General features: G+C 39.9%; 1 protein-coding gene across 1 annotated transcript in view; it reads right to left on the bottom strand.

Moving 5' to 3' along the window:
• MYO16 (myosin XVI) overlaps nucleotides 1–22506 on the bottom strand; it is a 617076-nt gene that overhangs the window by 256228 nt on the left and 338342 nt on the right. The window contains exon 17 of the mRNA XM_015121440.3: nucleotides 244–355. Within this exon, the coding sequence (XP_014976926.3) occupies nucleotides 244–355 (112 nt within the window). The remainder of the gene's footprint in view (nucleotides 1–243; nucleotides 356–22506) is intronic.

The raw sequence follows: 22506 nt of genomic DNA, 5'->3' as shown, positions 1-22506 counted from the left end.
TATGTTTTCTTCCTAGTTCCCTTCTTCCTCAACATGTGGATTAAGTCCTGCCCCCTGCCCCCTGCCCCCACTAGCACGTCAGCTCTAGGAGGCAGGGATTGGGGCTTATTGTCTGTCGAATCATCAGTGTCCTCGGCAATACCTGGAATGTCATAGGGGCTCGGTAAATACTTCTGAATGAATAACTTGTATAAATTAGTAGAAGGTTGATTTACTCAGTGAAATATTTATGACATGACTCACCAAGTTGCTGAAGCCAACTACATTCAGGGCTTGTTTCAAAACAGCCAATTTCTCCCTGTTCAGAGAGCGCTCCCCTGTGGACACATCGTCCTGCATGGTCTGGTTCAAATACCTGTTAGGAGACAAGGCGTGTAATGTTACCGCTTGGCTTCTGGTCAGACTTCTGTGGTTAAAAGTCACTTCTGCCATATTTGATCTCTAAAATGATGGGAATCACCTGGACATGGTATCCCCATGTTTTCAAAAGCGTTTGGTACATAACACCACATGTTGTCTCAGGAAAGGGAAATGTTAGTTCTTGTTGTACCAGGACATATTTACATTCCTCTACTCGGTTTTCATCTTAGCTGCTGCACCTTTCCTTGTGACAGGAGAAGGTCACAAGTGATTCATGTCTTTTTTTTTTTTTTTTTTTGAGACGGAGTTTCGTTCTTGTCGCCCAGGCTAGAGTGTAGTGGCACAGTCTTGGCTCACTGCAACCTCCGCCTCCCGAGTTCAAGCGTTTCTCCTGCCTCAGCCTCTTCAGTAACTGGGACTACAGGTGCGCACCACCATGCCCAGCTAATTTTTGTATTTTCAGTACAGACAGGGTTTTACCATGTTGGTCAGGCTGGTCTTAAACTCCTGACCTCGGCCTCCCAAAGTGCTGGGATTATAGCCGTGAGCCACCGCACCCGGCTGTGACTCATGTATTTCATATAAAAATTTGACAGGTTCTATCATATGCTTTGTAATTAATATCTGAACTAAAGATGCCTAATTTATAGTAAGTTATTATTTTTCCTTGTTGGTACTTTTCAATAATGAGATGGTTGATTATGCCACTGATTTACTCCTTTCCCTCAACAAACGTGTATGAATCACCTATCTAACACAGGCAATACCAAGCAGCTGAGAATATGAAGGAAAAGGACTCAACAACAGCAGAATAAACTATGCAGGGGCACAGACAAGGGAGATAGAATCAGAGAGACAGACTCCAGGTACAAGTGTACAGGAAGGGGCCACACCCAGAAGTGGACCAAGAGGAAACACGGTGGGGAAAAGCAGGTTTTGGTTCTAACAGTTGCCATATAAGACTTTGCCAAGCAACTCCCAGGCTTTCAGCTTATCCCTGGAATAATTAGAACATGTACAAAGCAGAAAGAATTGGTCAAGCATGATGCATACGGGGAAAATATATCCATGTGTGCAAAATTGGAGCGTAAGGTGAGATGAGCAAAGATTGATGAGATTGGAGAAGTAGCCAGGGCTTTGTACAGCTTGAAAAGGAGTTTGTCATGTCTTGGAAGTGACAGGCAGCTCTGAGGGCCTTGCAACAAAGAAGTGGCACGACCAGGTTGGTGCCTTGGAAAGAATATCCTGGTAGCCCAGGGCAAGATTACCTGGAAAGAGGTAAGGCAAGTAAGGGGAGCATGTGGCCCAGTGAGAGACTAGTGGTGGTGAAGAAGAGGACGGATGGGGAGAGGAGAAGGGAGGAGGCAGAGCTGGCAGTACGAGGGGGTGAACTGGGCACCAGGAGGTGGAAAGTGGGGAGTTCATGATGAGTAGCAAGTCTCCGTCTGGGAAAACAGGGTGGACTGCGTGCTCGTTCAACTGGAAAACATTCTCAAGAGGAGGAATAGGTTTCTGGAAAGATAAAGTCTTATATTTGATATTAGACACATTGACTTTAAACTACTTGTTAAAGTTTAAATGTAGTCCCAAGAAATAACAGCTATAAAGATCTGGAATTCAGAAAAACACTAGATAATAGGATCTGGAAGTCATCAACATGCAGAAGGCTAGAACCATGGGAGAGAGTGAGCTCACACAAAATGAGATGCTGGAATTAGGGCTGAGGAAAGAATGGAGTGTCCAGGATAGAGTAAGAATGTTACAGGAAATTTGAGTCATTAAAACAGAAGGTTTTTTTTTTTTTTTTTTTTGAGACGGAGTCTTGCCCTGTTGCCCAGGCTAGAGTGCAGTGTGACGATCTCACTGCAACCTCCTCCTTCCTGGTTTAAGCAATTCCCCTGCCTCAGTCTCCCGAGTAGCTGGGATTACAGGCACACACCACCACGCCCGGCTAATTTTTGTATTTTAGTAGAGACGAGATTTCACCATCTTGGCCAGGCTGGTCTCAAACTCCTGACCTCATGATCCACCCACCTCAGCCTCCCAAAATGCTGGGATTACAGGTGTGAGCCACTGTGCCTGGCTGGAAAAGGTGCCTTTAAGACTGAATGATAGTGATGGAAAAGAGACCACAGAAACAAGGAAATTATGCCCTTGACAAGGGGAATGTTTTTTGGAATTGGAAGAGAGACGCAGATCGCAATGGCCATGTGAGCTGGGTCTGTGGGAATTTCTTTTTCCTCAATCTCGGCTGAGGTTGGAAGAACAATCTAGGGGCTGGAGTGGGGTGTGGGAGAGACTTTGGAATATGAACCTGCTGAGGTAGAAGCATAAAAACCCACATAAAAGACTTTAAGAAAGGGAGCCGTGGAGAGCACTGAAGAGGGGGAAATGGATGAGGTAAGGAGAGGGTGTGGAGTTGGTGCAAGGGGAGCGTCTGCCTCTCACTGCAGAAATGACCTGACTCTCTAGGACGTGCCAGGTAAGGTGACAAATATGACTCTGAAGGCTGGTGCCATCTCAGGGGAGGAGAGCAACCAATGCTTGTAGCTTTGATTTTTCTAGGAGAGAAAGAGGTTGAGGTTTCAGCGACCAGGTGAAGGTCGTGGGAACCTAAGACATTTCCTGCGGAGAAGGGACACAGTTGCGAAGCAGGGAGCAGCAGGAGCTGAGCTGATGCTACAGCATGCCATGCCCAGGTGGCAGTGGAGACCAGCTCCTGGGGTGAGGTCACCTCCTCTAGGGCCCCTCAAATGCCTGATGGAGGATGAGCAAGCTGGGGTTTGGGGCAGTGGAACAGAAAAAGGTCAAGGGCAATGATATCAGTAAGAAATTGGCTTACCATGGTCAGAGGGTCCTTTTGTCTGCAATCTATAAACCTTTAGTGATAAACCTTTTATTATTATTATTATAATACAGGGTCTTGCTCTGTTCCCAGGCTGGACAGCATGGTGTGATCTCAACTCACTGCAGCTCTGCCTCCCAGGCACAAGTGATCCTCCCACTTCAGCCTCTCAAATAGCTGGGATCACAGGCACATGTTGCCACGCCTGGCTAATTTTTTGTATTTTTAGTAGAGACAGGGTCTTGCCATGTGGCCCAGGCTGGTCTTGAACTCCTGATCTCAAGCACTCTGCATGTCTTGGCCTCCCAAAGTGCTGGAATTATAAGTGTGAGCCACCACACGCTGGCTCTAGTGATAAATCTTAATGATAAAAAATTGTAACCCGTCTCCATACTTCTGGTCCTCACAGTAGGTTTCTATGCATCTTCCTGACATTATCTTTTTCTCTGACTTCCTTGATCATTGCACAGGTTAATATTCCATTGAGGGGCCACTTGTCTTGCAAAGAACAATTGGCTCCTGTTACCATTAGAGTCAAATGGGCAAAAAAGAAAAACTTTTACAATTCTTGATAAGTAATCAATTAGTAAGCTCCCCGTAGCCCTGCACCAGCTAGCTTAAGTATTTCTTTAAACCTTCCATCCTCCATTTTATTTTACTTTTTAGCCTAGAATTTACAGCAGCTATGACCCGCTCCATGAGGAAGTATGAATACAGCAGCATTTTTATTGCAGTTAAATTTTGGGTAGATGAAGCCCTGTGAAGAAATCCTGGTAGTTGCAGACAGGTTTGTTAACTAGGTAATGGGTCAGGTGGGAACCAATTCAAAACAGACAATTTGAAAGGGCAGTTTGCCTGATGGCAGGAAAGATACCTTTAGCTTGGTTGTGAGCATTTTCCTCTGTAGCCAGAAAACTTGTCATAAAGACGAAGAAAAAAACACAATGCCTTTTGCACAATACTCAAAATTCTCCCATTATTCAAAAGCATCTAGGATGATTTCACTAGAAACGCAGTTCTTACTTATCAGCAAAACTATATCTTAAAATGGGAAGGTTAGTACCAGAATAAAAAAAAATACATGTTTATTTTTGGAGATTAAAAATACAAATTTTCCCTTTGACATCACTCAATCATGAAATCTCACATAAGGGCAAAAAAAAAAAAACTTGGAAAATATGCATGGTAAAATATGGAAACTAAGAATCTGGAGACATATTTAAGTATTATTTGACAATTAAAAAAAAAACCCAAACATTTAAATCTTTATTATCTGTAAAACAGAGTAAAAATATATTAAAAATAGATTTTAAAATTCTCCATTTCTAGTTCGCAGTGGTTTTGTGAATGACAAATGAGACATTGCGTGTGGTATGCCTCCTACGCTCAGGCTGCAATGCATGTACGGAATATGAGTATTTCCCGGAATGTCTATATCTTGCCTATGTGGGCAACTTTTAGTCAGTGTACTCCATCATTAATGAAGCTCTTAATCAAATAAATGACTACGCCACTAACCATCTTAAACCATAAAATATGCTTTTCTATACTTTTCAGACAGAAAAAAGTAACAAATAGGTAAAAGGAAAAGAGCATAGTTCACACTTCGCTGTTGTATACTGACGTGAATTGCCTGAAAGTTGACAATCATCGATGCAATGTTACAATGGCATTCCCAGACTTTTTTTTTTTTTTAAACAGGTTGAAATAGGTAAGAATAATGGTGGGTAATGGGTCATGGACTTCCCAGTGGCCAGTGGACTCGCTTCACCTCCACAGATGTTATCCCACTAATCTCAACACAGTGGCGGAGAACCATCCCAGATGAATCAAAGCAAGAGTTTCATCTAAGAGTTTCCAGTTTTGCCCCCGTATTGATTCACGGTCACATAACCTCTAGCATTCAGACCCTTTAACTTAATATTCAATGTCTTCTATACTATTCTTCTATGAGTCAAAATCATACATCTATAGCTTAAGCCTATTTTCTTATCCTCTTTGGCTCTTGGAACACTGGCAACATCTAGGTATCTCCACGTGCGGAGTCAGAAATTTCAGAGAGCATTTGTTAAGAGTCATTGCTATTTTGTTTTCAAAAGATTGGCAGATCAAGGGAATAGTCTGTCTGCTGTTTCTATCATGGGGTAGAAGACTCTTAACATGGGTGCTCTAGATGGATAAAAACTACAGATGGATTAATACTGTTTAATTCCACTCAAAGGGAAATGCGATGGGAACTAATATTTCTTGATACTGATGGGCCAAATTATCCACGGGATGTTTCTGAGGCACTTCCTCTATTAGTCTCCACAACAATTCACAAACGGAGCCATTATTTTACCTATTTCAGAAATAAGGGCACTGGAGTCTGTTTAAAGTTGTGAAGCCTGACATCGGCAGACCAACACACCCCCGTCCTGCCCGTGAGCCCAGCGTCTCTCAAGCTTAGTTAGGAGCTTCCTGCAAGGCAGATGGGACACACCAAAGGTCTTGCTGTTCTGCTCTCTGGAAAGTCAGCAATTCCTAAAGTATCCTACATTTCATTTACAGAAAAAGGATAAAAACATTGTAGAAATTTGGTGGTCCAATTCCATAGAAATCTTAGTAACACTGATATCAACTATATATAGTTTTATGTATGTATGTATGTATGTATTTATTTATTTATTGACATGGAGTCTCGCTCGTTTTGCCCAGGCTGGAGGGCAATGGCATGATCTTGGCTCACTGTAACCTCCATCTCCCAGGTTCAAGCGATTCTCCTGTCTCAGCCTCCTGAGTGGAGTAGCTGGGACTACAGGTGCCCACCACCACTCCTGGCTAATTTTTGTATTTTTTGAGTAGAGATGGCATTTTGCCCTGTTGGCAAGGCTGGTCTCAAACTCCTGACCTCAGGTGATCTGGCCTTCCTCGGCCTCCCAAAATGCTGGGATTATAGGCATGCACCACCATGCCAGGCCTATAGTTGTATTTTTTAAGCAGTGAAGAGGTGTCTTGACCTTAAGTGTTGGGTTGAGTTGGCAGCTGAAGGAGAATAGTTAATATCTTTCCTCACCAGAAATCTGTCTACATCAACATTGTTCGTTAATTTATATATTATTCATTTCTTCTCTCCAAATTTTAAACAATTATTTCAGCATGTTTATTTCTCCTTAAGGCAAATTCTAGGAAAAATAAACTTCTGCGTTCTTAAAGTGCCAAATCACATAAAAGTCATAATTGCTGTGAAAAGTGCCACTTGAGAACATAATTTCAACAGGTATTTAATTGGCAGGGACGTCCTGGGGAAAATATAGGCCCTGGGGAAGGCTCCCAGCCAACCCCACAGCCTTTGCCCTCACAGTGTTCATCATCAGATGCCCACTCCTCCCAGCTCTCCACGGCCTCTAGGTTGATGCCTAATTCACTTTCCATTGATTAACTTCATAGCATGAGGTTTTGGCAGTTTTTCTGTCTCCCCATGAGCTAGCCACAAGAGTCCCAAGAAACCCAAGTGAAACTAAAAGGAAGGACTAGACAGCATCTGGAAGAATCTGCATCTATAGGGGTTTCTCCAAGACAGGCATTCGTGGTGCATACCAATCATTTTCTTCTTTTTTGTTCTTTTCCATGTTCCCCAGTATTTCTGAAAATCAAAAAGTATTATATATAATCATAAGAAAAAGAAGCTCTGCACATGTATCCCAGAACTTAAAGTAAACAAACAAACAAAAAACAAACAAAAAGATGTTTTGAGGAAGGTAATGCTTTTAAGTCATCCCTACATCTGTTATCAAGTTTATAAAGTTCTCAATGAAAATTTTTCTAAAGGGAGAAAAAAAAAGAAGCTCTACGAAACTCTTAATCAAAAACTGGGAGCACAGTTTTCTGTGGATTCATCCAGGCTGCTGTGTACAGCTAAACCGTTCCAGTCTGCTGCTGAGCAGTATTCCAGTGTTAACACACGGCAGTGTGTCTAGCCACTTAGCCGTCTGAGAAACGTCTAGAGTGTTTCTAGTGGGGCTTTTATGAATAAGGCCACTATGAACATTTACATAGAGGTATCTGTGTAAACATACGCCTCCATTTCTCTTGGACGGATGCCAAGAAGTGCAATACCTGGGTCGTAGGGTAGCTGCATCTATAGTTTTATAAGAAACTGTCAAACTCTTTTCTAGCATGGCTGTACACTATTTTACATTCCTACCAGCAATGCATGGGGCAGTGAGTTTCCTCACATCCAGCATTTGATGCTGTCACAGATTTTTTTTATGAGCTGTTCTGATAGGTATGTGGTGGTATCTTATCAGGGTTTTAATGTGCATTTATCTAATGGTTAATGACACTCAACACCTTTTCACATGCTTATGTGCTATCCGTATATTCATATTTGGTGAAATATCTCTTCATGTCTTTTGCCCATTTCTAATTGGACGAGAACAGCTTTTATTTTCCTACTGTTAATTTGGAGTGCTGTTTATATATTCTAAATATTAGTCCTTTGTTGGATATGAAGGTTGCAATATTTTCTCCCAGCCTGAACCTTGTCTTATAATATTTTTAATGAAGTATTCTGAATAAGAGTTTTACATTTTGATGTTATATAATTTATCAATCTTTCCTAATGTGGATTAGGATTTTGATGTCAAGCTTAAGTTCTTTTTGCCTAGTCATGGATCCCAAATATTTCCTTCTTTTGTTCCCTAAAAACTGTATCGCTTCATACTTTACATTTAGGTCTCTGATCAACTTGATTTTTTTCCATACTATGTGAGATTTTGGCTTTGCTTTATTATTTTTGTTTTGCTTGTTTTGTCTATGGATGCGCAGTTGTCCAGCACCTTTTGTTGATCTTTCCTCCACTCGACTGCTTTGTATGTTTGCCAAAAAAATCACCTTTTTGTGTGTGAGTTATTTGTGTGAGTCTATTTCTGCACTCTCCCTTCTCTTCCTTTGATCTCTGTGTCTGTCTGTCTACCAATACCATAATGACTGGATTACTCTAGCTGCATGGTAGGCCTTAATATGGGTAGGGTAGTTCCTCTGATTTTATTCTTCTTTTGTATTTTTTTTAAGCTATTAGAAGTACTGTGCCCTTACACACATATTTTAGAATAAGCTTCCAAATGTATCTTAATATTGTTAAGATTTTAACAGGAATTACACTAAACCTATAAATCACCTTAGGGATGACTGGCATTTTATTATATTGAATTATATTGAATCTTCCAATAAGTGAACATTATAAGTCTCTTTTTCTTTCATTGGTATTTTTTTTTCATTTTCACCTTCCAGATTCTGTACATATTTTGTTAAGTGTATAATTAAGTATTTAATTTTCCTGGAGAAATTGGAAAGGGTGTTATGTTTTTAATTGTGGTTTCCACATGTTCACTGTTAATACATAATGATTAATATATGTGATTGATTTTGTGTACTGATCTCATATCCTGTCAACTGCTAAACTCACTTACTAGTTTTAGGAGATCCTTTGTTTTTTAAGCTCCTTGGTCCTTCCCACTCTCCTTTTTCACAAAGCCTAATGGTGCTTTCTTTAGACTAAGTTTCTAAATTAAATTCTAAATTAAAATTTTATCAACCAGTATGAAAAAAGCACACCTTCTCCAGCAACACAGATACCTTCCTTCTTACAGAAGAAACAGTGGCAAACCAGGTGAATATGTGTTACAATTGTATAAAATTCGACTTGTGCTTTGGATAAGAAACAGTTTTCATTACAAGTTAAATTTATTGAAAATAAGTCAGTAACAACTGTTGGCTATGTGCTATTTCTAATTAACTCATCCAGTTAACCAATTTGTTTGTTGTCCTGACAACAAAGAGCAGGCTGATGCTACGTCTTCCAAAGCAAGTCCATAATATCGCCAAAATAATCTGTGTATATATGTGAGGTGTGAGTGTGAGTGCGTGTGCTAATACTTGTGCTTTGAGGCAGAGTAAAACTAGTCCTGGACTCAGTTTCTTGTGTCACCTGAGAATGCATGAGTAAGATCAAGCCATGGACTAAATCACAGGAGGGTTTTCTTTTTGAACAGAGGAGTCCACACTGAAGATTTCTTTCAAGAAGTGCTATGTGGAGGCACAGATGAAAACTGTTACCATCCAGCATGCGGCATCACTCTAAGGAGGGGGAACAGATATGATTTGAAGATCAAATACAAACATTGACTGTTTGCCAAAAACATCCCCATGGAACTTCAAAGGCCTGTGTCTCCAGGGTGCAGGTGTGGCCCCGTTCAGCAGCACAGAGATGAGTGCGCATGAAACAACCCTTGTGTGCCTGCTTGTGTACCCAAGGCACGCTGGGATTGAAGGTTCAAGTAGAAACAAAAATGTTACTACTTAAAAACCAACTTGTTTAGTCCATTCACCAAGTCAGAGACTCACAGACTGCAAACACAATGTTCTGCTCAGTTTTTTATCTGCTGTGTGAATACAAAGGAACAGTGTCTCCTCTATGTGGGCAGAGCCATCTTTTACTTGGTGTTGTTTAATATATAAACAGAAGCCAAATAAGGCAACATTAAACAGTTGGTTTAAATTAAACAGTTGGTATCAATAAAGACAGCACACTTTGCTAATGACGATGGCCAAGTGCTGATTGCCCACCAGCCCTCACTTTGCTCCTAAAAAAGAAATTATTTTCTGTATTGTTTCTGAACTATCTGAAACACATTAACTAATTTTAAATTTTAAGTCTCCCCCTCCTCAAGGAATACAAGTACAACTTTTTATTAACCATGCGTTCAGATACATACATCTCCACCTGGAAAGTATTAATATGTGAGTCACAAACTGTTTTGTTTGGAAAGAGAAAATCTTGTCAGTGGTCTCCAGGAAAAGAACAGAATCTAATAAATTTAGGAAAAGAACAGAATCCTTTTAACAAGTTACACATTCAGAAAGTCTTTGGGTCTTGTGACATTCCCAGAATAATTCATCCATATTTTTCTAATCAGTTGAAATATTTCAAAACATCTGGTGAAACAAATTCAAAACTCTTGCCACCTTACACATAGTGAATACTCGTATGGCCAATTATTCGTTTCTTGAAAATGTCTAGTTGGGAGAGCCGGGGGGTGGAGACAGACAGGGTGGCTGTGTCTTGCACAGAAGGCCCTGGACAACGGTTAAGGGGCTGACCCCAGCCTGAACTCATCCCCGAGCCTTGTGTCCAGCATAAACACAGCCAGAAACACACACCCAGAGCTGCTGATATTTCAGTGAGTGAAGTCGTGAAACGGAGAGAAAAATCAGTTTTTGCTCAGGAAATGTGGGTTGGCCTGGCCTTGAAGATGGTGGGATTAGTTTAACAAGTCGAGGCCTGGGGAGCTGCATCTGCCTGGAGGGAGAGGTGGGCAGAACTTTCTCTAACTCCCACCAATACATTCTCAGTCTCGAGAGGGTTCCATACAGGAAGAGGGCACAGAAATATGCCTCAGGTGAGGCTGAACAGGTGCCGAGGTCCTCCTCAGGGGAGAAGGTGACCAGAAAGCATTGTGCAAGGCCATGTCCACAGCACCAACAGGAAGGATAAACTTCACTAACCCTGTGTCTCAAATACCGACTAACATAGGCACCTACACCGAAACTTCAGTAATATGCAAATATTACAGTTTATTTGATTCAGACACATGACCATGTACAGATAGTTACTACCGACAAAGGTATTCTTAGGCAGGTTCATCCGGGCCCCATCCCTGACCTTCATCAAATGCTCATAAAGTATGGTGTGAAAAACATTGCGCTGAATATAACCCACAGATGTATCAAGCAACCTCTTTCAGGGTAGCAGGACTAAAAGAAAATTTTAATTACCCAGTCTCTACAAGAAATAAAAAAAATTAGTTGGGCATAGTGGCCTGCAACTGTAGTCCCTGCTTTTGAGAGGCTGAGGTGGGAGGATCACTTGGGCCCAGGAGGTCGGGGCTGCAGTGACCTGTGATCGTGCCACTGCACTCAAGCCTGGGTGACAGAGCAAGACTATACCTCAATTAAAAAAAAAAAATCCATTTCTGTCTCTGTATAGATCCATACCCTCTTGGCTATTGGCTCTGTTTCTCTGGAGAACCCTGACCAATACACTCTCTTCTCCCCATTTCACTTATTCATACATTTAAATATTTAATAGCTCCTATTTAACAAAAAATTAAAAGTCATTAACTTGTTTATGGATAAAGATCATGCCTTAAAATTCCTGGTGGATTCTCATAAAATTTAAATTAATATTGAGTGTACAGAAGGTTATATACACCTTCAAATTTCCATATGTATTTCAAAGTTTCCATGTGTATACCTAGTTGGTTACAGTTTTGCCGGATAGGTTCCCAATATATCTGGTAGTGCCATAGGTAGCAGGATGACAAGTATAGTGAACACGAGTTCTACTCTTTCTTTAGTCAAAGGTTGGCAAAATAAGTGAAAAATTTATGCCATAAAAGTCAACCCCCTTTATTATTATTATTATTATTATTATTTTGCCAAAATCAAAAGAAACAAATAATCTAACAAAGAACGTATTAGGTAAGGTTATCTAGTGAAGAAAGTTTAGTGTAAGAAACAAACATACAAATATTGATCAGAGATGCTCCGGAAGGAAGTATGACAAAATGGGGAGGAGAGAAGGAATGGAGATATAATAAAATAGTGACCAACAGATATTTAAATACTTAGTCAGATTGCCTTTACTGATAAGGTAACTGGACAGTCAATTTAACCTTCAAAAACTGGCATGTCTGCCCTCGGGCGGACAGATACACGTTCCAGGTAGGCAGCTCAGAAGCCTGGCTTCAGGACAGGGTGGGGGACGCATGCTAAAATCCTTTCTGACATGTTAATTAGAACCATCGGCACCTCCAAGCTCTAAAGATTCATTAAAATTGAGATTTTTAATGAAGAACTTAAAATGAGTAAAACGTGTATACTCTATAGACAATCTTTAAAAGTAAACATCACAAAGATTTTTTTTCAACCTCCAAAATGTATTCACATGTAGGCTGTACCTACTACGGTAAACTTATTCGAAACAATGTATGTAACTAAATGACATCAGTAATAGGATATTAGATCTGGCTATTTCAGAAGAGATTCATAAAGTAAATAAAACTAAATAATCCAAATTTTCTTTTCTGCTAAATGTAAAAGCTGAGTAAAAATGCCTAGCTAATTATAATTAATCCTAATAAGTCAAGATAAAAAAGCATAGAAATGTGGGTTCCATTTTGACACCTACTGTTCTATTGCATAGGATTTGGCTCCTATTTTTAAAATACTTTCTAGTCAAGGATGTCTTTCAGAACTACTGTTGTGATTACTTATATGCTATATATTTTCATTAAGAAACACTATTTATGAAATAACAGAGTTCAAATAATGAATAACCCTCCAAATAAGTGGTCCCGGGCCATGAATTGTGCTTTCAGCTCACCAACACTTCTACATGAAAGAAAATTTCCAGAGAGACCCAATCACATGGTCTAAATGCCATCATATATTCACATTCAAAAATTAATGGAAAGTGAAAAATTCTGAAACTAATTATCAGTAAAGTTTGGACTGATGTGCTTCAGCTCCAACTGTAATATTCTAATTTGAGAGATTTTAGTGTGATAAATCCAAGTAAGTTACACAAGAATACTGTGAAACAATCAGTTACATAGAAAGATACTGAATCAATACAAAATATTTAAAACCTGTTTTACAAAAGATGAATTCTGGAAACTTAAAGACAAGCAGGCATGACTATACAGGGTTTAATATGTTTGTTCACTCAGACAAATAATTAGCATTCTGTTATAACTTTCTTGTACACTTAGGAAATGAAGCAATATTATGACCTAGCAAAAACTGGGTTACTCAATTACTATTACTACTGCCATTTTGTGATATTGTTCCTATTTAGAAAATAACTCTATAGTTGTCTAAACCAATTATACTCATTAAAAATACTAATAAAAGTTATAAGGAAAACATGATTAAACTCAGGTGTTTCATCTCTGACAAATTTATCTTCAATTTTAAAACATGCAAAAGTATATATTTCCTTAGAAATAAATTGAAATGGAATTATGATATTGTAGGCTCTTTAGACATTATTCTTTAGTAATCGCTCTCATACTATCTTTCCATCCAATTTTCTGATTTTAGTGCCTTAACTTCAATACTTATATTTAGGGTATCAAATACTTAAACAGTTAACAACAAATCTCAATGTTTATGAAAATAAAAACTCTAAATTAGCAAGATTTATATCAGTAGACATTTACTTCCCATTTGTTAGGGAATTTAAAAAGTGGGGGTGGAAATTAAATTATATAAACGAACTAATAAAGTGAAAAAGTAGCTTAATGTCATCATTATCAAATGCAGTTGAGAGTGCCCTTCCCTTTTTCCCTTTTTCCCTTTTCTTCTTCAATCTTAACAGGTGATCCTAAAAAGTTTTATTTAAGAATAAGGCAGGCTGCTTTCTTTTATTACTATTAGGTTGGGACAAAAGTAATTAAAAGTAATGACAAAAACTGCAATTGCTTTTGCTCTAATCTAGTATTATTTTTTTATCTTATCTCCCAGAAGAATGTTCTTACAACAAGCACCGCTCAGAAGCAGGAACTCTATATGTGGTCACAGCAGAGAAAGAAGAAATCTAGAAGAGGCAGAGTCAGAAGTGCAATACCCTCTAGTACAGTTCGGCCTCGTGTGCCGTGCTGTGTTCTGGACCCCCTAGTACAGTTCGGCCTCGTGTGCCGTGCTGTGTTCTGGACCCCCTAGTACAGTTCGGCCTCGTGTGCCGTGCTGTGTTCTGGACCCCCTAGTACAGTTCGGCCTCGTGTGCCGTGCTGTGTTCTGGACCCCCTAGTACAGTTCGGCCTCGTGTGCCGTGCTGTGTTCTGGACCCCCTAGTACAGTTCGGCCTCGTGTGCCGTGCTGTGTTCTGTACCCCCTAGTACAGTTCGGCCTCGTGTGCCGTGCTGTGTTCTGGACCCCCTAGTACAGTTCGGCCTCGTGTGCCGTGCTGTGTTCTGGACCCCCTAGTACAGTTCGGCCTCGTGTGCCGTGCTGTGTTCTGTACCCCCTAGTACAGTTCGGCCTCGTGTGCCGTGCTGTGTTCTGGACCCTCTAGTACAGTTCGGCCTCGTGTGCTGTGCTGTGTTCTGTACCCCCTAGTACAGTTCGGCCTCGTGTGCTGTGCTGTGTTCTGATTACTTGAGGCTGGAACCCTGATCAGCTGATTTGCTAATGCAACTGTTCTAAATGTCCTTCTCACTTCCCACTAAGTTCCATTTTCAGAAAGGAAGTCTCTTCCTGCTGAAACTGAAATCACCACTAACTGGAATCAATGACACATTTTAGCTCAAGAGGAAACAAATCTGGGCGTGATGGCTCACGCCTGTAATCCTAGCACTTTGGGAGGCCGAGGCAGGTGGATCACTTGAGGTCAGGAGTTCCAGACCAGCCTGACCAACATGGTGAAACCCTGTCTCTACTAAAAATACTAAATTAGCCGGGTGTGGTGACTCATGCCTGTAAATCCCTGCTACTCAGGAGGCTAAGGCAGAAGAATCACTTGAACCCGGGAGGCAGAGGTTGCAGTGAGCCAAGATCATGACACTGCACTCCAGCCTGGGTGACAAAGCACGACTCTGTCTCAAAACAAACAAACAAAGAGGAAACAAGTTCCATTTGATGTTTTTAAAATGTTGATGATATCACACTTAAACAAAAGTACTACATCTATATAATGATCTAGATCAGGAACTTGTAGGGTCTAATGAAATGTTACTTAACTCATTTTGCATTTCAGCAAAAACTGTATATAATAAGGGTGTGGTCCTGGTAAACAATATTCTTGTAGTTAAAGCAGAAAGTTAAAGGCACTAGTTTATCAACCACCAATTAATTTTCTTAGTATGGAAAGCTAAAAATACAGTGTTTATGTTTCAGCAATGGGTACTTACAGAAATGTTTCATACCTTTCTTCTTTGGGGCCAGAATATTCGTTTCTTTCATTAGATGGACATTCTTATCATCATAGCAAATTCAAGTGTTTCTCATTCACCAATTGATTTACTTTATAAATGTTTAATTTGATACCAATCATGCTTCCTTACTGGAGTCATAGACCTGAATAAAGCAAGGTTCCTACCCTCCTGTTACTCACAGAAGATGCTAAATTTTAGACTGGAAATTGCCAGAATAGAGGTAATGGCTGTAGTTCTCCAAGCTGCTTGGGGAATCGGATTAGCTTTATAAAGATCGACTTGAACAAATTGTATACTTGGGATAGACAGTGTTTCGTGGTTTTGTTATTATAAACTGCTGATTTAAGATAGTAAGTCTTCAGTTAAGGAAACAAAAATGCCGAGTTTCTACACGTGCCAAGAACTGGGATTACCGGGGAATTCAAAGATGAACGAGACTCAGTGCTTATCAAGAGACATCAAACAAACCAGCCAAGGGAACAGATATGTAAAGATGAAATTATAGTAAGATATACACATACCACATTTTATTATCTATTATACAGAACAGTGATATGCACAATATCAATGGTCATTTAATTATTAATTCAGAGAAGGCAAACTAATATTTAAAATATGAGTTTTTTTTAAACACTGAAATGCTGCTGCCTGTTCTAATAACAATTGACTTGATCAGAACCTCTGTATGTACATTCCAATTAGTAATGGAGTAAAATGTGAACAGTTCTGCAAATGCACTTACTCTCATCAGCACATTTTCTAAGGGGCTTTATGATCTTGGGAATTCTTCAAACATTATTCACACAATCCCTCGTCTAAGGGAAGTCCGTTTAGAAATAACACAGACGCTTTGAGTAAATGTGCTTGTAATAATAATTATATTATGTAATATGGAGAAAAAATAGTCAAACAATAGGATTACTATTTGAAACAATAGATGAAGGATTAAAAAGCAAGTCTTTAGTCACAGAACGATTAAATGAAGTACCAACCGCACTATCACAATCAACTATAAAATGCAGGCCTGTTAGCCTCCCTGGTATTCTCTGGAAGTGCGGAATTGTATACACTATACTACAAATACAAAACACATTCTATTTATGCCAATTAATCCACAGAATAGTTTACTGTATGTATGCATAATTAAATTAACTCTTAGGCATTTAAGAAAATTCAAAGTCAATTAAACAAAACAAAATTTGCTTTGAGGCGAGTATAATGTGTCTGTAGTAACCAAAGCAGCAAAACATGTTAATTTTTAATTAATTTGAACTTTTATTGCTGCAGTGAGGTTTTCACACCAACAACAAACACGAAAGAGCATTCCTCTTGATTGAATCAATGTTTCAGGAAAACTTTTTAAGAGAACAAATGAGCAAATGGACAGCCATAGCCATTTTCTGGACCCTTCATGCACTTTTTTTTTTTCTTCTTCTTCTTTTTGAGACTGAGTCTTGCTCTTATCGCCCAGGCTGGAGTGCAGTGGTGCAATATCGGCTCACTACAACCTCTGCCTCCTGCGTTCAAGTGATTCTTGTGCTTCAGCCTCCCAATTAGCTGGGATTACAGGTGCACACCACCACGCCCAGCTAATTTTTGTATTTTTAGTAGAGACAGGGTTTCACCATGTTGGCCAGTCTGGTCTTGAACTCCTGACCTCAAATGGTTCACCCACCTCAGCTTCCCGAAGCCCTTCATCCACTTTCAAAGCTCATTCTTGTTGGGGTGATTTTATTCCATGGGGTAGGATCCGTCTTCACTCCAGAATGCTTTGGGGAGTGGCAGGAAGCAGGCCCCTGGTAGAAGGCTGACGTCAGTGTCAGCATCCCCTGGATCTGTCTCCTGAAACTGACTCCCAGTGACCTCTCCTGTCTGGCTTCTTCTTATTGGAAATGGATTCATGCTCTTTCAGACTCCACCAAAACCACTCCTCAGGCACAGAAGGCCTTGCCCAGAGTAGCTTCTCCCTGGGAAGCTGGGGCATGCTGAGCCTTTCCAGCCTGTGGCTCACTCATTTTTGTTTCCAGCCTGTGGCTCACTGGTGTTTGTTGTTGGTGTGAAAACCTCACTGCAGCAATGAAAGTTCAAATTAATTAAAAATTAACATGTTTTGCTGCTTTGGTTACTACAGACACATTATACTCCTCGCCTCAAAGCAAATTTTGTTTTGTTTAATTGACTTTGAATTTTCTTAAATGCCTAAGATTTAATTTAATTATGCATACATACAGTAAACTATTTTGTGGATTAATTGGCATAAATAGAATGTGTTTTGTATTTGTAGTATAGTGTATACAATTCCGCACTTCCAGAGAATACCAGGGAGGCTAACAGGCCTGCATTTTATAGTTGATTGTGATAGTGCGGTTGGTACTTCATTTAATCGTTCTGTGACTAAAGACTTGCTTTTTAATCCTTCATCTATTGTTTCAAATAGTAATCCTATTGTTTGACTATTTTTTCTCCATATTACATAATATAATTATTATTACAAGCACATTCACTCTAAGCGTCTGTGTTATTTCTAAACGGACTTCCCTTAGACGAGGGATTGTGTGAATAATGTTTGAAGAATTCCCAAGATCATAAAGCCCCTTAGAAAATGTGCTGATGAGAGTAAGTGCATTTGCAGAACTGTTCACATTTTACTCCATTACTAATTGGAATGCACATACAGAGTTTCTGATCAAGTCAATTGTTATTAGAACAGGAGACCCAGGGAAGTTCCCTGTCAAAGAAACGTGACAGGGAGGTGGCCCACATTTAGCAGAACATAGTACAAATAATCTTTCTTATGAGAAATAGGAAGCGTCCTATTGGGCAACATAGGCCAAAACACCTGAATTTTGTCTTACCTCCCAGGGCTCACTGAAGAGCTACTCACTGTGATATCTGAATCTTGTCCCCTTAACTTCTCAGTCACTCCTAAGTGTTCTCTGCCGTTCTTTGTGTTTAGGAACTCTTCAAGTTTTTATTTTTCTAAGATTATCAGCAAGCAGAAATTTCATGGGGAGAGTTTACAGGTATAATATGTGAATTATTTTACCATGCTAATGTATTTGGTGTAAGAGACAATTAAGAAAAATAATCAGTCATTATTGCATATTGTTCTATTTACCAAGAAATATTTAACCAGGTGAGATATTGCAACATGTCTAGGACAAATTCCCCTCTACTTAGATATCACATACACAGACACAGTAAAGATAATATATTATATGAATGTGTGTGTGTGTGTGTGTGTGTGTGTGTGTATATATATATATAGAGAGAGAGAGAATATATATATGATGCATCACCTATGACAGTATGATAACACTATGGGTAGTACTACCCAGTGTCTTTTATTGACATTAATATTTTCCGTGCTTTTCTCTGATAAATGTGTTAATCTGTTTAATAGCTAAAACTCTGAATTAGACACATTAGAAATATATTTTGTTATTATTATCTCTAATAATATTCTCAAATAAGAAGAAAAGTGGTTAGAATTTATCAAAATATTTAGCTGTAATCAAATTTAGATTTTTATTTCCAAGATGACACACTAGAGGCATTCAGCGTGCCTCAGCCACCTGGAAATAGCAAGACAGTACAGAAAGATCAACCCAATTCAAACCCCATTTTAATTGAGGAAGGAAAACAGGAATGTAGCAGAATTGTGAAGACACCCCAAACGCTGGAGAGCAGGATACCAGCAAAGAGCCTCAGTGATGGCATGTGACTAACGAAAGTGAGCGAAGCGCCAGTGCATGAGAGGCAGAAAACCTCCCTCCGTGACTCCCCTTTCCACTGGGGACCCCGGCAACCCCGGCCGAGGGGGACCCCGGCAACCCTGACTGAAGGGGACCCCAGCAACCTCGGCCGAGGGGGACCCCAGCAACCCTGGCCAAGGGGAGCACTTTGTATTTCCCAAGCACTGAAGTTAACTCGGAAAGTTACCTGGGGGAGAGGCTTGGAAAGATGCTCTACGGGAAATACGCTGGGAAAAGCTCAGATATTTCCCAGACCCAGGACTGGGAGCAGGATGCCATTTTTAATCCAGGCACCTACAAAGGCAGCCATTCTTCAGCAACCTTGCACTGTGGCTGTGCAGGCATATTAGGCTTAGGCCTGAGATTGGAGAGCCTGCTCTGGAGTGGGGTAGGGGCCTCCACAGTCAGAACTGTGGAAAGTGCCTCAGCAGTAGGTGCTTTGTGCCTCTCCACAGGCCTGGGGCAAGAGGGGAGCTGCTACAGCTGAGATTTCTCCTGAGCGGTTAGTCTTGCAGCCATGGTCAGCCTGGTGACCTGGATCTGATCCGTGTGTGCCATTGATGGGTGCAGCAGCCTAACGCCCTGAGATTGTGATGCAGCAAGGCTCTCTCTGCTCTATGCACAGGCAGATCTCTGGGCATTTGGAACACTCATTCACCAGGTTCAGCAGTCTGAGCCATTGCACGTTTCCTGAACATAGATGGTGGTGCAATGAGATCCTCTCTGCTCCATGCCCGGGCAGATCTCTAGACATCTGGAGCACCCACTCTCCTAGAGTAGGAGGTTAGGCCACGCCCACATCCCTGTGCAGAGAACTTGGGGGCTAGGTGGTCTCCCAGCTCTATGTCTAGGCACACCTCTCAGCACTTGGTGGCCACCCACTGGATTCTCCCTTAGCACTGGGGTTTGTGTCTACCAAGAGGGGACCTGTGGGTGGAACTGCCCAGTCCAGCCCTTCCTGGCTCCTGACCCCCAGGGCTGAGCAGGGAGCTCAGACCATTGTGCATTCCATGGATCAGCCCAGTGCCTGAGGCAACAGAGAGTTTCAGCCAGCAAACAATAAGCAAGTATATATGCAGTCATGTTGGCCTCAGACAGCTCTTAGCTATAAGCACCAGCTACGGGCTTGTAGGATGAACTGCAAAGTTCACCAGAAAACCTGCCAAAAAAAAAAGTACATAGGTGTATAGAGGCAAAGCCAAAATACTGTATCCAACATTCTCTATAGTCACACCCCTAGGGAGGGGGAAAAGGGAGAGGAAAAGAAAACACAATAATTAACAACAACATTATAGGGAAAGAAAGAAAAAGAAAAAATCCACATGCATAAAGATAATTACAAAAATTAGAAGGGTCAATTTTTCCATATCAGAAGAAAACACTGCAATAATTCTGCTACCATAACAACTCTGAATGTAGCAATTCCACCAAAGGATTGCATTAGCTCTCCGGCAATGGTCCCTAACAAAAATGGAAAGTCAGAAATGACAGGTAAACAATTCAAAGCATGGATTGCAAGGAAGCTTACTGAGATCCAAGACAAGGTTGAAAATCAACACAAAGGAACTTCCAAAACAATCAAAGAAATGAAAGAAGAGATAAACATCTTAAAGAAATCAATCAGAGATTCTAAAATCAATCAGAGTATCAGAGGTTCTGAAATTTAAAAACTTACTTAAGGAAAGTCAAAATACAACTGAAAGCTTTATCAATAGATCAAGGCAAACAGAAGAATTTCAGAGCTTGAAAGCCAGTCTTTTGAGCTAACACATCTGACAAAAATAAAAAAAGAATTAAAAAAATGAGCAAAGTCTTTGAGAAATATGAGATTATGTAAACCAACCAAATCTATGAATTACTGACATTTCTGAAAGAAAAGAAGAAAAAGTAAACAAGTTGAAAAATACATTTGAAGGAATAATTCAAGAAAAACTGCTTTATTTGGCTAGAGAGGTGGACATCTAGATACAAGAAATCTAGAGAAAACCTGTGAGATATTATACAAAATGAACAACACCAAGGCATATAGTTACCAGACTGTCCAAAATCAATGCTAAAGAAAAAAAATCTTAAAGCCAATTAGAGAGAGAGAGAGAGAGAAAGAGAGAGAGAGAGAGAGAGAGAGAGAGAGAGAGAAAGAAAGAAAGTAGATCGTGTACAAAGGGGGAACCCCATCAGGCTAATGGCAGACTTCTCAGCAGAAACTTTACAAGCCAGGAAAAACTGGGGTCTATTTTCAGTATTTTTAATGAAAAGAAATTCCAACCAAAAATTTCATATCCTGCCCAATTAAGCCTCATTAGCAAAGCGGAAATAAAATATTTTCCAGACAAGCAAACATTAAGGGAATTCATTATACATAGGCCAGCCTTATATGGGACCCTTAAGGGAGTTCTAAACATGCAGACCAAAGAACAATACCTGATACCACAAAAACACACTTAAGTACATAGCTCACAGACACTATAAAGCAAAACACAATAGAAATGGCAAAGCATAGAGCTAACAACTTCATGACAGGATCAAAACCTCACATATCAATATTAACCTAGAATGTAAATAGTCTAAACACAATTTACACTCTTAAATGTAAGAATTTAAAAGGCATGGAGTGGCAAGTTGTATAAAAACACAAGATCCATCCATTTACTGTCTTTAAGAGATCCACCTCACACGTAACAACAACTAAAGAATCAAAGTAAATGGTGGGAGAAAGATCTACCAGGCAAATGGAAAATAAAGCAAAACAAAACAAAAAGCAGGGATCACTATTCCTATTTTAGACAAAATAGATTTTAAACCAGTAACAGTAAAAAAAGGACAAAGGCATTATAACCACTCCCACAGAAATACAAATGATCCTCAGAGACTGTTATAAATAGCTCTATGCACACAAACTAGAAAATCTAGAGGAAATAGAAAAATTCTTGGAAACATACAATCACTCAACATTGAATCAGGGAGAAACTGAAACACTGAACAGACCAATGCCAACTTCTGAAATTAAATCCATAATGAAAAAATCTACCAACCAAAAAAAGCCCTGGACCAGACTGATTCACAGTAAATTTTTATCATACAAAGAAAAGCTGGTATCAATTCTAACAAAACTATAGAAAAAAATGGAGAGGAAGGACTTCTTTCTAATTTATTCTACAAAGTCAGCATCACCCTGATTACAAAAGCCGGCAAAAAAGGGCAGGGCAGGGCAGGGAGAAAGGAAGGGAGGTAGAAAGGAAAGGAGGGAAGGAGGGAGGGAGGGAGGGAGAGAAGGAAGGAAGGAAAGAAGAAAGGAAAGAAGGAAGGGAGGGAGGGAGGGCAAACGAACTACAGCCAATATCCTTGATGAACATAGACACAAAAATCTCAACAAAATACTAGCAAAACAAATTCAATAGTACATCAAAAAGTTAATTCAAATAAGCTTCATTCCTGGGACAAAAAGTTGGTTCAACATACACAAATCAATATATGTGACTCACCACATAAACAGAATTAAAAGCAAAAATTATAAAATCATCTCAATAGATGTGAGGAAAGCTTCTGATAAAATCCAACATCCTTTCAT

The sequence above is a fragment of the Macaca mulatta genome, chromosome 17 (genome assembly GCF_049350105.2).
Source record: "Macaca mulatta isolate MMU2019108-1 chromosome 17, T2T-MMU8v2.0, whole genome shotgun sequence".
In the NCBI taxonomy this organism is placed as follows: domain Eukaryota; kingdom Metazoa; phylum Chordata; class Mammalia; order Primates; family Cercopithecidae; genus Macaca; species Macaca mulatta.
The sequence above is the reverse complement of the archived record's forward strand: the minus strand, read 5'-3'. Positions and strand labels throughout refer to the sequence as shown.